This window comes from Ylistrum balloti, unplaced genomic scaffold (genome assembly GCF_031769215.1).
Source record: "Ylistrum balloti isolate Yb309-2 unplaced genomic scaffold, AGI_CSIRO_Ybal_v1 Utg370928, whole genome shotgun sequence".
Lineage (NCBI taxonomy): Eukaryota > Metazoa > Mollusca > Bivalvia > Pectinida > Pectinidae > Ylistrum > Ylistrum balloti.
The window spans coordinates 182,096-201,530 of record NW_026782525.1 but is presented as its reverse complement, the minus strand read 5'-3'; the positions used below and the strand labels follow the sequence as shown (position 1 = coordinate 201,530).

Below are 19,435 nucleotides of genomic sequence, written 5' to 3'. Positions count from 1 at the left end.
CTCCTAATAGTTGTGAAGTTCCCTTCACAGGAGATAAATGCTGTTTATTTCTCCTAATAGTTAACTGTGAAGTTCCCTTCACAGGAGAGAAATGTTGTTTATCTCTTGTTACAGGTAAAGGAACTTTCACAAGGAAGAAATGCTTTTTTTTTTACCTCATGTCACTATTCACTACCCTATACAAGTGATTTAATTGTTTATAACTCTTAAATTAAATTCTAATGATTTTTTTTTCTGTCACTGACAAACATCTAGGACAGAGAGTGTAGGATATTATGTATCTATATATACACCTATATATACTGGTAATGACAAGCAGGATATGTCATTCATAAGCTGCACATGTAAACCACTGACTGCTCGTAAATATCTAACACCTGCACAAGTGTTAAGTCAGCAGGTCTGTCATTGTACAGTCGAAAGTTCAATATGAGGTACTGGGGCACCTGTTTAAAGGGGAGAGTGGAGGGTGTGGGAGGGGGTGGGGGTGTGGGTGTGTGCTGAGTACCCAAACAACTGTTCTGCTACAATACAAACATACCCCAGCAGTTGATGACATTGTTCATCATCTGACACAAGATACTTTGTAAACACAGATAATAGTGATGGGATTTCACTGACTAACTTCAAATTCTCTATGACGATTTTATTTTAGCTGTTCTGTACAAAATTTAAGTAATGCAATGTGACGATGAGTTCATTAAATTTTACAAAGACAATTAGACAATTTTACAGTTAACATTACAAAGTCTGATACTGTAGTTTCCCTGTGGGGAGCCTCTTTCCCCTCTGCCTCAGTTTGTTGGGATTTGAGAGCAGAGGCACACACACCTGTGTCTACCAGTCTCTGGAGTCGAGCCAAACTTCTCATCCATACAATTTTACAGAATTCACATCCACTATTGCTTAAACTATTGTCGAAAATTTAGTTACATAATGTAGTTAAGAACGAATAAAGAAGAAAAACCGGTATTACAGTTCACAGATTAAAATCTGTTTTTCAAAAGCTATCGCTGCTGAAATCTACGTTCTCCCCTCCATTAGATTAAGGGTGTTTGACTTGAAAAACGTCTTTTCAAAGTTTAAAAGTCTCATTCTAAATATCTTACCTTTCATTGTGTGTCTGTCAAATTAAGATTTCAACAACGATTAAAACTGTTTGACATTAGAGAAATCTCAATTTTTAAAGGTTATTTATAAATTATGAATTTCTGGCTCAGTGATCCTAACAACTGTCATGTTTCTCGAATACAACTCGATGACAGAGGTCCAGGTCTTTCAATTACTCATCTCATTTGTTTTTTGCCTTTTTTTCCGTTTTGTACCATGTATGTGATGATGTCACATGACAGAGCACTTTGACATATCAAAAATCCATTTCTGACACCAAACTTAACATAGAAATATATTTTCTCACATAACTAGCCTCCTGTGTAATGTCATACACCCTTGTCATAAAGATAAAAACACACCAGCAATAGCATTATTATGACATCATAAATCAGTCTTGTTTCTCATTAAATTAATATGATAATTTAGGTCACTTGCTTTTCAGAAGTAGGAGTTTTATGATAAACATACACTGGTGTCAAAGTATAATGAATTTGTTAAATGAATTCATTATTGAATTTGTTCCTAGCATTCCATCGTTATTCTTCTGTATTTAGTCAGTAATAAACCCAGGTAGTTAATGCAATGGCCAAGGTCGGGGGGGGGGGGGGGGGGGGGGGGGGGGGGGAGATTAAATGCAATTCTACTATAGAACAAGAAATATTGGTGGACTTCTTACTGGAAAAATGCCTCAGACATACTACACCAGTTAGTACAATAAATATGGAGTTTTTGTTGTTGTGTGCAGAACTGATTCACATTTACAATAAATATGTTTTTTTTTGTTGTGGGCAGAACTGATTCACATTTACAATAAATATGTTTTTTTTGTTGTGTGCAGAACTGATTCACATTTACAATAAATATGGTTTTTTTGTTGTGTGCAGAACTGATTCACATTTACAATAAATATGGTTTTTTTGTTGTGTGCAGAACTGATTCACATTTACAATAAATATGGTTTTTTGTTGTGGGCAGAACTGATTCACATTTACAATAAATATGTTTTTTTTGTTGTGTGCAGAACTGATTCACATTTACAATAAATATGTTTTTTTTGTTGTGTGCAGAACTGATTCACATTTACAATAAATATGGTTTTTTTGTTGTGTGCAGAACTGATTCACATTTACAATAAATATGGTTTTTTGTTGTGGGCAGAACTGATTCACATTTACAATAAATATGTTTTTTTTGTTGTGTGCAGAACTGATTCACATTTACAATAAATATGGTTTTTTTGTTGTGGGCAGAACTGATTCACATTTACAATAAATATGTTTTTTTTGTTGTGTGCAGAACTGATTCACATTTACAATAAATATGGTTTTTTTGTTGTGTGCAGAACTGATTCACATTTACAATAAATATGGTTTTTTTGTTGTGTGCAGAACTGATTCACATTTACAATAAATATGGTTTTTTTGTTGTGTGCAGAACTGATTCACATTTACAATAAATATGGTTTTTTTGTTGTGTGCAGAACTGATTCACATTTACAATAAATATGGAGTTTTTGTTGTTGTGTGCAGAACTGATTCACATTTACAATAGATATGTTTTTTTTTTGTTGTGGGCAGAACTGATTCACATTTACAATAAATATGGTTTTTTTGTTGTGGGCAGAACTGATTCACATTTACAATAAATATGTTTTTTTTGTTGTGTGCAGAACTGATTCACATTTACAATAAATATGGTTTTTTTGTTGTGTGCAGAACTGATTCACATTTACAATAAATATGGAGTTTTTGTTGTTGTGTGCAGAACTGATTCACATTTACAATAGATATGTTTTTTTTTTGTTGTGGGCAGAACTGATTCACATTTACAATAAATATGGTTTTTTTGTTGTGGGCAGAACTGATTCACATTTACAATAAATATGTTTTTTTTGTTGTGTGCAGAACTGATTCACATTTACAATAAATATGGTTTTTTTGTTGTGTGCAGAACTGATTCACATTTACAATAAATATGGAGTTTTTGTTGTTGTGTGCAGAACTGATTCACATTTACAATAGATATGTTTTTTTTTTGTTGTGGGCAGAACTGATTCACATTTACAATAAATATGTTTTTTTGTTGTGTGCAGAACTGATTCACATTTACAATAAATATGGTTTTTTGTTGTGTGCAGAACTGATTCACATTTACAATAAATATGGTTTTTTGTTGTGTGCAGAACTGATTCACATTTACAATAAATATGGTTTTTTTGTTGTGTGCAGAACTAATTCACATCTTTAAATAAAGTGATCAAACAAAATAAAGTTGAGTATACAATGACGATGCCGAGTCAGCTACCTTAAAAATTCAAAATGAAAATCACTTACTTCATGACACTGTACATGTACACCAGGACAATTTTTGTAAATAAAACATTTTATGAATAGAAACAAATTTCAATTTATTTAATGAAATCTAAAAAAAATATATATATATATATCATAAAGATACAGATTTGGTATTTGAACCCAGGACCACCAACTTCTAGATAAAGTCTCAGACTACAGCATTTCTATTATGTTGTAGTAACCATCCAACTTGTCCTTAACTGGGTCACATTTTACTGACCATGATGTCTTAATGACGTTGAGTGATGACTTATCCTAAAACTTTTTTAAAAAACCATGTTAACAGTATATGATTATGTACAATATATAATTTGTAACCTTGTCATCATATCACTTTCTTATTAATATTATATTCTAAATGCACAAGAACTTATTAACTCAACAACCTGGTACATTATAATGTAATGATAAACATCATTTTAGCACAAAATTCAATCTTTATAACAAGAAAACACTGACACAAAAAGGACAATAAAACATCATTAAAGACACAGGTAAATGTTTTGTCTGATTACCCATTCATGGCTCACGATATCCACTTAAAGATACCAGATACTATAATTCACCACACCTGTACAGGTAAGTCAGGCACTGATCTTGAACACCTGTGTGGTATCAGGTTTAATGCTGTAGTAGAGAGCCAGCATATTATCCTCACCAAGAGATCTGTGGGTTTGCTATCTTTTGGCCGCTAGTCACTATAGATACAATAGTATTCTTGTTCTAATCAATTCAAATCAAACTTTAAAACATCAAAGAAAGTTTATCCTAAAATCTGATACTTTAGTTAGGACATGGTGGTGTACACCTTGACACAAATTCTATTAGGCCACAAAATTGTACAGTGTATGACTAACAAAAATAACTGGAAATACCAAACTTACCATCAACACTATAACTATGGGCTGAAGTTTTTCAGGCAAGTCCAGAACATAAAGAGATAAAGTTAGAAGTTGTAAGTGATCCAGTCCTAAGACTCCAATATCTACAGAATCAACAGTCACTGTATACCATGTGGTATTTATACCTCGGCTTTATAATATGTTTCTAAAGAATAAATCATCTAAAAATTAAATTAAATGACACAATTTCTGAGCTGACTGTTCAGCAAATAGTTTACTGTAGTCTCTTCTTGTTTATATATATCCATCAATATGTCCATTAGCCCATGTCTGGTAATAAGCCCATGCCTGATAATAAATCCATGTCTGATAATAAACTCATGTCTGGTAATAAGCCCATGCCTGATAATAAATCCATGTCTGATAATAAACTCATGTCTGGTAATAAGCCCATGCCTGATAATAAATCCATGTCTGATAATAAACTCATGTCTGGTAATAAGCCCATGCCTGATAATAAATCCATGTCTGATAATAAACTCATGTCTGGTAATAAGCCCATGTCTGATAATAAATCCATGTCTGGTAATAAGCCCATGTCTGGTAATAAGCCCATGTCTGATAATAAGCCTACCCATATTTATTGATGTTTAATACAACAGTATACCGTGGTTGTCAGTATCCACTATATTATGCTATTTGGATAACTTGATGTAGATATATAGATAACAGACATGGAGACTAATCGGAATAGAAGAGGACATAGGTGAAAGTTTGTTGCTGATGAAGAGGTAAATCAAGTTACATGTAAACGACAAACAGCAGCTGCAACTTGAACTGGAGTGTGTGATACAGACAGTAACCATGGAGACAGTATCTCCAGGTATCACTGTGCCCCGTTCAGATATATTGGTTTAGAAGTATTAACAAAAACTCTTTAGATTTTAGTTTCTATTTTCTCTGTCCACATAGACATAACAGTAGTGTGATGAAGACCTGAACGTAAGCAATTACCTAGTCATATATATAGATAACTGGTCATTGATATTCAATGATAAACTAATTGGCTCTTGTTCACACAGATCAGAAAAGCCAGTCAAAAATGATACACAACACCTTTACATTTAAAAAGCACATTGTTGGATACTGAAAAGTGATTGGGGATGTAAAAACAAACATTTAATGCTTTTTTTTAAGGAAAGAACATTTGAAATATTGAAACATTCCTTTTGAGAAGTAGCTGAAACTTTACAGACACCCAATATCCTGAGGGCTTATTTCTAAATTGACGGCACCATGTCTGAATCGCTGTACAAGTAGGAATGCATGTATCAGTTAAAACAATCAAGGGAATGGGCGGAAGTTACTCAGTAAAGGTTAAAACGTAAAATTGCTGTGTGAGTGTCTGGTCTATAACAAGTGCTAAAACTGCAGGCCTGTGTACACCTGGTCGAACAAGGTGTAGTGGTATACTATACCAGCACTATCAGGTCCCTGGGAATTGTATCCATCACTTTATATAACATATGGAAATATTCCAGGTAGTCTAGGTAACTGGTGAAATCAACACTACCAAACTAATTCGATGGAAAATCATAACAAGTGACAAAAAAGAATCTCACTATTATTTCATTGGTCTTAGGAAATTTTAGCAACACAAAATGTCTGGCAGGATACACACGAATTACTTTGTCTGGCAGTATACATAGGAATTACTTTGTCTGGCAGTATACACACGAATTACTTTGTCTGGCAGTATACACACGAATTACTTTGTCTGGCAGTATACATAGGAATTACTTTGTCTGGCAGGATACACATGAATTACTTTGTCTGGCAGTATACATAGGAATTACTTTGTCTGGCAGGATACACATGAATTACTTTGTCTGGCAGTATACACACGAATTACTTTGTCTGGCAGTATACACACGCATTACTTTGTCTGGCAGTATACATAGGAATTACTTTGTCTGGCAGTATACATAGGAATTACTTTGTCTTGCAGGATACATAGGAATTACTTTGTCTGGCAGTATATACACGAATTACTTTGTCTGGCAGTATACACACGAATTACTTTGTCTGGCAGTATACATAGGAATTACTTTGTCTGGCAGTATACATAGGAATTACTTTGTCTGGCAGTATACACACGAATTACTTTGTCTGGCAGGATACATAAGAATTACTTTGTCTGGCAGTATACACACGAATTACTTTGTCTGGCAGTATACACACGAATTACTTTGTCTGGCAGGATACATAGGAATTACTTTGTCTGGCAGTATACACACGAATTACTTTGTCTGGCAGTATACATAGGAATTACTTTGTCTGGCAGTATACACACGAATTACTTTGTCTGGCAGTATACACATGAATTACTTTGTCTGGCAGTATACATAGGAATTACTTTGTCTGGCAGGATACACAGGAATTACTTTGTCTGGCAGGATACACACGAATTACTTTGTCTGGCAGTATACACACGAATTACTTTGTCTGGCAGTATACATAGGAATTACTTTGTCTGGCAGGATACACACGAATTACTTTGTCTGGCAGGATACATAGGAATTACTTTGTCTGGCAGGATACATAGGAATTACTTTGTCTGGCAGGATACATAGGAATTACTTTGTCTGGCAGGATACATAAGAATTACTTTGTCTGGCAGTATACATAGGAATTACTTTGTCTGGCAGGATACATAGGAATTACTTTGTCTGGCAGGATACATAGGAATTACTTTGTCTGGCAGTATACACACGAATTACTTTGTCTGGCAGGATACATAGGAATTACTTTGTCTGGCAGGATACATAGGAATTACTTTGTCTGGCAGTATAAACACGAATTACTTTGTCTGGCAGTATACACACGAATTACTTTGTCTGGCAGGATACATAGGAATTACTTTGTCTGGCAGTATACATAGGAATTACTTTGTCTGGCAGGATACATAGGAATTACTTTGTCTGGCAGTATACATAGGAATCACTTTGTCTGGCAGTATACACACGAATTACTTTGTCTGGCAGGATACATAGGAATTACTTTTCTGGCAGTATACACACAAATTACTTTGTCTGGCTGTATACACACGAATTACTTTGTCTGGCAGTATACACACGAATTACTTTGTCTGGCAGTATACACACGAATTACTTTGTCTGGTAGGATACACACAAATTACTTTGTCTGGCAGTATACATAGGAATTACTTTGTCTGGCAGGATACATAGGAATTACTTTGTCTGGCAGTATACACACGAATTACTTTGTCTGGTAGGATACACACGAATTACTTTGTCTGGCAGTATACATAGGAATTACTTTGTCTGGCAGTATACATAGGAATTACTTTGTCTGGCAGGATACATAGGAATTACTTTGTCTGGCAGGATACATAGGAATTACTTTGTCTGGCAGTATACACACGAATTACTTTGTCTGGCAGGATACACACGAATTACTTTGTCTGGCAGGATACATAGGAATTACTTTGTCTGGCAGGATACATAGGAATTACTTTGTCTGGCAGGATACATAGGAATTACTTTGTCTGGCAGGATACATAGGAATTACTTTGTCTGGCAGGATACATAGGAATTACTTTGTCTGGCAGGATACATAGGAATTACTTTGTCTGGCAGTATACACACAAATTACTTTGTCTGGCAGTATACACACGAATTACTTTGTCTGGCAGGATACATAAGAATTACTTTGTCTGGCAGTATACACACGAATTACTTTGTCTGGCAGTATACACACGAATTACTTTGTCTGGCAGGATACATAGGAATTACTTTGTCTGGCAGTATACATAGGAATTACTTTGTCTGGCAGTATACATAGGAATTACTTTGTCTGGCAGGATACATAGGAATTACTTTGTCTGGCAGTATACACACGAATTACTTTGTCTGGCAGGATACATAGGAATTACTTTGTCTGGCAGGATACATAGGAATTACTTTGTCTGGCAGGATACATAGGAATTACTTTGTCTGGCAGTATACACACGAATTACTTTGTCTGGCAGGATACACAGGAATTACTTTGTCTGGCAGGATACACACGAATTACTTTGTCTGGCAGTATACATAGGAATTACTTTGTCTGGCAGTATACACACGAATTACTTTGTCTGGCAGTATACATAGGAATTATTTTGTCTGGCAGTATACATAGGAATTACTTTGTCTGGCAGTATACACACGAATTATTTTGTCTGGCAGTATACATAGGAATTACTTTGTCTGGCAGTATACATAGGAATTACTTTGTCTGGCAGGATACATAGGAATTACTTTGTCTGGCAGTATATACACGAATTACTTTGTCTGGCAGTATACACACGAATTACTTTGTCTGGCAGTATACATAGGAATTACTTTGTCTGGCAGTATACATAGGAATTACTTTGTCTGGCAGTATACACACGAATTACTTTGTCTGGCAGGATACACACGTATTACTTTGTCTGGCAGTATACACACGAATTACTTTGTCTGGCAGTATACACACGAATTACTTTGTCTGGCAGGATACATAGGAATTACTTTGTCTGGCAGTATACACACGAATTACTTTGTCTGGCAGTATACATAGGAATTACTTTGTCTGGCAGTATACACACGAATTACTTTGTCTGGCAGTATACACATGAATTACTTTGTCTGGCAGTACACATAGGAATTACTTTGTCTGGCAGTATACATAGGAATTACTTTGTCTGGCAGTATACATAGGAATTACTTTGTCTGGCAGGATACACAGGAATTACTTTGTCTGGCAGGATACACACGAATTACTTTGTCTGGCAGTATACACACGAATTACTTTGTCTGGCAGTATACATAGGAATTACTTTGTCTGGCAGGATACACAGGAATTACTTTGTCTGGCAGGATACACACGAATTACTTTCTCAGGCAGTATACACAGGAATTCATGAAACATCAGCATACTGATAACACATAGATACTGATAACACATAGATACTAATCACACATAGATACTGATAACACATAGATACTAATCACACATAGATACTAATCACACATAGATACTGATCACACATAGATACTGATCACACATAGATACTAATCACACATAGATACTGATAACACACAGATACTAATCACACACAGATACTCATTACACATAGATACTAATCACACATAGATACTAATCACACATAGATACTGATCACACATAGATACTGATCACACATAGATACTAATCACACATAGATACTGATCACACATAGATACTAATCACACATAGATACTAATCACACATAGATACTAATAACACATAGATACTAATAACACATAGATACTGATCACACATAGATACTAATCACACATAGATACTAATTACACATAGATACTGATAACACATAGATACTAATCACACATAGATACTGATAACACACAGATACTAATCACACATAGATACTCATTACACATAGATACTAATCACACATAGATACTAATCACACATAGATACTGATCACACATAGATACTGATCACACATAGATACTGATCACACACAGATACTGATCACACACAGATACTGATCACACATAGATACTGATCACACATAGATACTAATCACACATAGATACTAATCACACATAGATACTGATCACACATAGATACTGATCACACATAGATACTGATCACACATAGATACTGATCACACACAGATACTGATCACACATAGATACTGATCACACATAGATACTAATCACACACAGATACTGATCACACATAGATACTGATCACACATAGATACTAATCACACATAGATACTAATCACACATAGATACTAATCACACATAGATACTGATCACACACAGATACTGATCACACATAGATACTCATCACACATAGATACTAATCACACATAGATACTGATCACACATAGATACTAATCACACATAGATACTAATCACACATAGATACTAATCACACATAGATACTAATCACACATAGATACTGATCACACACAGATACTGATCACACATAGATACTGATCACACATAGATACTAATCACACATAGATACTAATCACACATAGATACTAATCACACATAGATACTGATCACACATAGATACTAATCACACATAGATACTGATCACACATAGATACTAATCACACATAGATACTAATAACACATAGATACTAATAACACATAGATACTAATAACACATAGATACTGATCACACATAGATACTAATTACACATAGATACTGATAACACATAGATACTAATCACACATAGATACTGATAACACACAGATACTAATCACACATAGATACTCATTACACATAGATACTCATCACACATAGATACTAATCACACATAGATACTGATCACACATAGATACTGATCACACACAGATACTGATCACACACAGATACTGATCACACATAGATACTGATCACACATAGATACTAATCACACATAGATACTAATCACACATAGATACTGATCACACATAGATACTGATCACACATAGATACTGATCACACATAGATACTGATCACACATAGATACTGATCACACATAGATACTAATCACACACAGATACTCATTACACATAGATACTAATCACACATAGATACTAATCACACATAGATACTGATCACACATAGATACTGATCACACATAGATACTAATCACACATAGATACTAATCACACATAGATACTAATCACACATAGATACTGATCACACACAGATACTGATCACACATAGATACTGATCACACATAGATACTAATCACACATAGATACTGATCACACATAGATACTGATCACACATAGATACTAATCACACATAGATACTGATCACACATAGATACTAATCACACATAGATACTAATCACACATAGATACTAATCACACATAGATACTGATCACACACAGATACTGATCACACATAGATACTGATCACACATAGATACTAATCACACATAGATACTAATCACACATAGATACTGATCACACATAGATACTGATCACACATAGATACTAATCACACATAGATACTGATCACACATAGATACTAATCACACACAGATACTGATTACACATAGATACTGATCACACATAGATACTAATCACACATAGATACTAATCACACATAGATACTAATCACACATAGATACTAATCACACATAGATACTGATCACACATAGATACTAATAACACATAGATACTGATCACACATAGATACTAATAACACATAGATACTGATCACACATAGATACTAATAACACATAGATACTGATCACACATAGATACTAATAACACATAGATACTGATCACACATAGATACTCATCACACATAGATACTGATCACACATAGATACTAATCACACATAGATACTGATAACACATAGATACTGATCACACATAGATACTGATCACACATAGATACTAATCACACATAGATACTCATCACACATAGATACTGATAACACATAGATACTGATCACACATAGATACTAATCACACATAGATACTAATCACACATAGATACTGATCACACACAGATACTCATTACACAACGAGAGACTATAATTTGGGTGGATAATGACTTTAGGGAATAAGTAGATGGAATATGTATAGATTAGAAATATGAATATTGTTACAAGTAACTGATAAACTTTTCTGATATCGGAGTCAACGAACACCAATATGAATATATATTCTTCATATAGTGAATAAAATAAGCGACCTGGGTCGGCAAGCAAATGGTAATTGTGGAAACATATTGCCATTTTCACATGACCACACACAGAATGTCAAAATTTTTCTGACTTAAAATTAAAAAATACAAATTGTAACCATTTAATTCACAGAAAATAAGTACAGAACAGTCTGTTTTTAAGCTTCCTGAGAAACACAAATGGCAATGGGTAGGGAGTGTTAAAGTATGCTCCTTGGATCTTTACCTGAGGTTACGTATGCCAATGCTGTAACCAAATGCATTATCATGCCACGATCCCGCATCCTACTTATATTACTTCTCTTCACAAAAAACAAATCTTATATCAGGTCCTAGTATCAAATCTGTTCATGTGCCTTTCTGAACTAAAACAATTCTGTTCCTTACCTTTGATAAGAAGAATATTCTTGACAGGTTTAGCGTCTGATGCAGGATATGTGAAGGATTTCCATCTAACTAATAAATCTTCCTCCTCTGTAAGAACATTGAAGAGTTCAGGAAGTGGATCGCGTAGTTCCTCAACAGAACTGGAGTTATCCATCCCTTCCTCAGAGTCCTTTGGCTTACACAACCCTGTAACATGACAAATTCAATAAGCTTGTTACGAACAATGGCTCTTACTTAAATCTAATATTTAAGCTAATCAAATTTAACAGAATTTGAACTTAGAACACAGATATAATATAAAGATGAATCACAGTGACCTATTTTTGAAATAATGGTACAAACTTGGATTCAAGCCATAAACCAATAGTAAGGAGGTTAACAATTCTGACTCATAGTCAGAGAAATGGCTTATGACTGTACATATTCATAATCATCCTTGATACTCCAAGGGTTACAATCACTTTTGCTCTCTACACCCCATGTCATGGTAAAACTGAAGGCACAAGAAAAGTAATATGATTGGTTCAGGAGAGAAGATTACAAAGACATCAAAGACATTACAATATACCACTATGTCACCTCGATATTCATCTGATGTTCATCAAAGACATTACAATATACCACTATGTCACCTCGATATTCATCTGATGTACATCAAAGACATTACAATATACCACTATGTCACCTCGATATTCATCTGATGTACATCAAAGACATTACAATATACCACTATGTCACCTCGATATTCATCTGATGTACATCAAAGACATTACAATATACTGCTATGTCACCTCGATATTCATCTGATGTTCATCAAAGACATTACAATATACCACTATGTCACCTCGATATTCATCTGATGTACATCAAAGACATTACAATATACCGCTATGTCACCTCGATATTCATCTGATGTACATCAAAGACATTACAATATACCGCTATGTCACCTCGATATTCATCTGATGTACATCAAAGACATTACAATATACCACTATGTCACCTCGATATTCAATTGATGTACATCAAAGACATTACAATATACCGCTATGTCACCTCGATATTCATCTGATGTACATCAAAGACATTACAATATACCACTATGTCACCTCGATATTCATCTGATGTTCATCAAAGACATTACAATATACCACTATGTCACCTCGATATTCATCTGATGTACATCAAAGACATTACAATATACCGCTATGTCACCTCGATATTCATCTGATGTACATCAAAGACATTACAATATACCACTATGTCACCTCGATATTCATCTGATGTTCATCAAAGACATTACAATATACCGCTATGTCACCTCGATATTCATCTGATGTACATCAAAGACATTACAATATACCACTATGTCACCTCGAGATTCAATTGATGTACATCAAAGACATTACAATATACCGCTATGTCACCTCGAGATTCAATTGATGTACATCAAAGACATTACAATATACCGCTATGTCACCTCGAGATTCAATTGATGTACATCAAAGACATTACAATATACCACTATGTCACCTCGAGATTCAATTGATGTACATCAAAGACATTACAATATACCACTATGTCACCTCGATATTCATCATATGTACATCAAAGACATTACAATATACCACTATGTCACCTCGATATTCATCATATGTACATCAAAGACATTACAATATACCACTATGTCACCTCGATATTCATCTGATGTACATCAAAGACATTACAATATACCGCTATGTCACCTCGATATTCATCTGATGTACATCAAAGACATTACAATATACCGCTATGTCACCTCGATATTCATCTGATGTACATCAAAGACATTACAATATACCACTATGTCACCTCGATATTCATCTGATGTACATCAAAGACATTACAATATACCGCTATGTCACCTCGAGATTCAATTGATGTAAACCAAAAACAGAGTGTTTTTGTTTTTTTGTCTAGTGCACATAGTGTTGTACATTGGACGCCTGGAGTATCGAGGATGCAGTGTTTTTAACTCCTGGGGTATCAAGGATGTAGTGATTATAACCCCTGGAGTATCCAGGATGTAGTGATCGTAACCCCTAGAGTATCGAGGTTGTAGTGATTGTAACCCCTGGAGTATCGATGTAGTGATTGTAACCCCTGTAGTATCGAGGATGTAGTGATCATAACCCCTGTAGTATCGAGGATGTAGTGATTGTAACCCCTGCAATATCGAGGATGTAGTGGTTGTAACCCCTGGAGTATCGAGGATGTAGTGATTGTAACTCCTGTAGAATCGAGGATGTAGTGATTGTAACTCCTGTAGAATCGAGGATGAAGAGATCGTTATTCCTGAAGTATCGAGGATGTAGTGATTGTAACCCCTGGAGTATCGAGGATGCAGTGTTTGTAACCCCTGGAGTATCGAGGATGTAGTGATTGTAACCCCTGGAGTATCGAGGATGCAGTGTTTGTAACCCCTGGAGTATCGAGGATGTAGTGATTGTAACCCCTGGAGTATCGAGGATGTAGTGATTGTAACTCCTGTAGAATCGAGGATGAAGAGATCGTTATTCCTGAAGTATCGAGGATGTAGTGATTGTAACCCCTGGAGTATCGAGGATGTAGTGATTGTAACCCCTGGAGTATCGAGGATGTAGCGATTTTATCCCCTGGAGTATCGAGGATGTAGTGATTGTAACTCCTGTAGAATCGAGGATGAAGAGATCGTTATTCCTGAAGTATCGAGGATGTAGTGATTGTAACCCCTGGAGTATCGAGGATGTAGTGTTTGTAACCCCTGGAGTATCGAGGATGTAGTGATTGTAACCCCTGGAGTATCGAGGATGTAGTGATTGTAACCCCTGGAGCATCGAGGATGTAGCGATTTTATCCCCTGGAGTATCGAGGATGTTGTGATTGTAACCCCTGGAGTATCGAGGATGTAGTGATTGTAACTCCTGTAGAATCGAGGATGAAGAGATCGTTATTCCTGAAGTATCGAGGATGTAGTGATTGTAACCCCTGGAGTATCGAGGATGTAGTGATTGTAACCTCTGTAGTATCGAGGATGAAGAGATCGTAACTCCTGGAGTATTGAGGATGTAGTGATTGTAACCTCTGTAGTATCGAGGATGAAGAGATCGTAACTCCTGGAGTATTGAGGATGTAGTGATTGTAACCTCTGTAGTATCGAGGATGAAGAGATCGTAACTCCTGGAGTATTGAGGATGTGAGATGTGTTCCACTGTTACTAATATTTTATCAAAACTGAACTTTGGCTCAAGGATGATTTATAACAACACTGCAATGAAATAAAATTGTAATGAACAGCTCATTAGTTGTCCATGATATACAGTAATAATGTTAATAAATATCTATTTCAGTAACTGTGATAGGCCAAACTTACCGACACAAGCACAGCAGTCCATAAACAAACTATTTAAACACAGTGTACAGTTTTTAAGGCACTTGGAGTTGGTAAAGTTTCCAAAGTCACATGAACATGCATCTATAAGAATGCATTTGCTCACAATAGAACCACAAAGTGCTTCGTTACAAGCATCTACGATATATACACTTCCTAAAACTGCCACCAAGGTGACGCACAATAATGCACAACCCTTCATCCTGTACAGTGGTGCACCTGAAAAGAGAAATTAAAGCTAAAATGAATGAATGAATGAATGAATGAATGAATGAATGAATGAATGAATGAACATATAAGAGATAAACAAATAATATCATGAATACTGGACATTTCTTGTGGCATTGAACTAATTTTGAGCACCCAGTATGTGGATACTTCTTAGTACAGGGTTGACTGGTCTAAGATTTCGAAAATTGAAAATGTACTCAGATAATTTTATCTCGTTTCAACACATTTACAAAAGGGAAATCCTAAAGTAAAACCACTATCCAATATTAGAAGGATAATAATTTCAAGAAACCCTTCATGTGCCGGAAGTCATTGTATGATTAATTTTTCTGTACAATGCTCTATAGGGACCAAACCCTTACGTGATCAAGCTTGACTGCACACAGAATGAAGTTAATGAGGATATTTATGTTTTAGTGAACATTCCACAGGTGAGGATCAAAGTACAAACCATCCAAATAGTCGTAGGTGATCACAATCTGGGAATTTTACTAAATATAATAATTTTCATAAAATAAATATTTAATACATTTTATATCTTAAAAGTAAACAATTCGGAGTGGCTGCGACTATATATGGAGGATCTAGACAAACATCCTTAAAATAACTTACCTGCGTCTGGCTTCAGCTCGTAATTCAATTATAATATCAGACTTGCTTTTTATATATATACATATTAAACATCAAGTTTAGACATCAGGCTACGATAAAAATTTCTGTGTTTCTTACCGAGATTTGGAATGGAGAATACCAGTCACTATATAAAGACAGTACACAGTGCTGGAATTGTTTGGCTATTCACTAAAACATTACATAACAAACACATTACCTCATTGGAAATATTGTGTAAAGTTTTGATATGAATTTAAGCCTTATCACTGTGATACTTGTTACCACTGAGTATATATATATATGTAATTTTTTGTAGTTTACCTGAATTTTTCATCTTTACTACCTGTTAACTTTCATTCCAATTTTTTTCTTCAGATTTCTCTTACAGATTTACTTTCTTTTGTTTTAAAGTACAAAATATACTACAAAGACTTCAGGCCAAAAGGATGATTCAATATGAAGCTATATTGTAGACTAATCAATGTAAGAAATCATATTAATCAAAATACATTATATAACACAATCTCAGTTTTGCTGATGGTAAATCAGTTGATATTACTAAGACCTGTAGCTACTGGTAATGATATGAGGACATGAGAAACAGTTACAACATCTTTATAATGGCCTATATGTGTTCCCACACACATTGTGTGTATTCTGTCGACTAGGGCGGGCTTCACCTACAGTCGTAAACAAGTCTTGTGGTATACTATAGTGGTTAGGATGTAAATGTCACTATAACTGATGACATTGTAACATATAAAACGTTACTAGCTACATTTCACTTACGAGCAAATTTTTATTCTGGACAGTTGTCTTATAATTGTCATAGAGAATTTTCATGTTTATCCTTAATTCACAAATTAGACAAAACCTCTATAATAAATTTCACCTGTTTTAATTCTTTATGGAAGGATTGTGTCTTTATTTTTGTAAATTGATCAGCTTTGCTGCATCACTTGTCTATATCATACATGTACCTTGTCTGACATGACTTTGTTAGAATGACTCACACTAGCTAGCTATAGGTAAATTGTTGTGTCTCTCTGGGTACTTATACTCACACATATACATTAACATGATTATATTGTTCTTCACATCACTGCTGTAAAAATCACACAGAGAAAAATAACATTGTGACAAATTATTCAGTCAAAAGGATTACCAAATATATCTGCAGACTTTGATGTTCCATATTTTCATTCAAAATAATATTATTAATACATTCTCTTTTGTTTATTAAGTTTTAATGTTGTAATCCAACTTCAATAAAAATCTCAACTTTTGTAGTTTTAAAATGACAATTTTCGAAACCAAGTCATAAAATTCTTCAATACACACAAAAAAAAAAAAATAAAATTTACATGAAAGTTCTTCACATGACAAATCATTAAATATGAAATAATTTCACAACATTAAGAAATTCTTTGCTTTTCAGGCATGTGAAAATTCTGCTGTGTTGTGTGTTTATATTACAGACATATGAGAGCAAAAGAACAGGCAAAACACTAATTCCTGTTGATCATGAGCCAACAGGAATTGAACCCAGGTATGGTAATCTACAGCTATATAAATTCACACAACCAAAGGCAAACAATCATGCTCCATCTGCTGAGTGACATTTTGTTCAAGATACGTAAACCTGTTTGTTCGACATATCAAGAGATGAAATGTTATTCATATTTGCTAACTGTTAAGAAGATAAATGATAAATTCCAAACTGAATAAAGATTTATGGACCCAATTTCACTTATTTTTCTACCAAAGTGAGTCGGTATGGACCTGCTTTTATTGATATTTTTAACAGATTGAAGACTCTGTTACTTTATCTAACTTAAAACTTGATGAAATGTCATTTAATGAGAAATTGACTAATTTAGCGACACCACGGTCAGTGATACAGTCCAGACTAATATAAACAGAAAAACAGATAACAGTAGATCCTAAATCATCAATACATCACATCATTCTACACACTATGAGTTTTAACATCAAGTTGAAAAGTTTTGGGAAATTGTGGAACAGTGAAAATCGGAGTCCTGCAATACACAAGAGTAACTCGCTTCTCTTGTTCCTCCGATACCACATACAAAGGCACGCTACAACATTCCAGTGTACGTACGACAGAAACTTTGTTACCTGGTTCGTTGTTCTGCTCATTCACATACTAGAAAATAAATTCCGATTTCCTTTGTGACGGTCACTTCTCCCTACACAGAAAATGTACCTACTGCCCTCGTTCACTTCCTACAAAATCTGGCTCACTTATAAACAAATCCACCGAACTATCGAAATATCTTTTCTGTAAAGCGCGTAATTGATCGTGATCTGATCAGGGGCTCGCCACGGGATTTTTCGTTATCGTTATAAACGAAGACGATACCACATCTAATTAGTCAAATTATAATATCAGCAACGTTCATAAAAAATAATTTCTACGAAAATGGATATACAATAATGATACAATCTTGCACGTGCGTAGATATGTATAATTATTAATCTAAAATAGGCAAAGTTTTCATTGGTAATAAAAACGAAAATGAATAGAAATTTCTGCGTACATCTATAAATAAAACCTCCCCGTGTGTTAATCTTGTTGATACAACAGAAAGCAATGAAAATATCATTGTAGGAATTCTTTCTCCTGATACACCAAACACCATTTAAAATGACGTCACTGGGCTGCTCCGTCACAGCCGTATAAGACGGCACACGCAAACTGCCAACGTGGGTGA

At 34.7% G+C, this 19,435-nt stretch overlaps 1 protein-coding gene across 1 annotated transcript in view; it reads right to left on the bottom strand.

Moving 5' to 3' along the window:
• Positions 1 to 18,937, bottom strand: part of LOC132559496 (twisted gastrulation protein homolog 1-A-like) — a 31,156-nt gene extending 12,219 nt beyond the window's left edge. Inside the window, exons 1-3 of the mRNA XM_060224123.1 lie at positions 18,840 to 18,937; positions 15,840 to 16,076; positions 12,449 to 12,634 (exon numbers count right to left, since the gene is read on the bottom strand). Coding sequence (XP_060080106.1) covers positions 12,449 to 12,634; positions 15,840 to 16,059 — 406 coding nt within the window. The 5' untranslated portion in view covers positions 16,060 to 16,076; positions 18,840 to 18,937. The remainder of the gene's footprint in view (positions 1 to 12,448; positions 12,635 to 15,839; positions 16,077 to 18,839) is intronic.
• Positions 18,938 to 19,435: the final 498 nt, after the last annotated feature.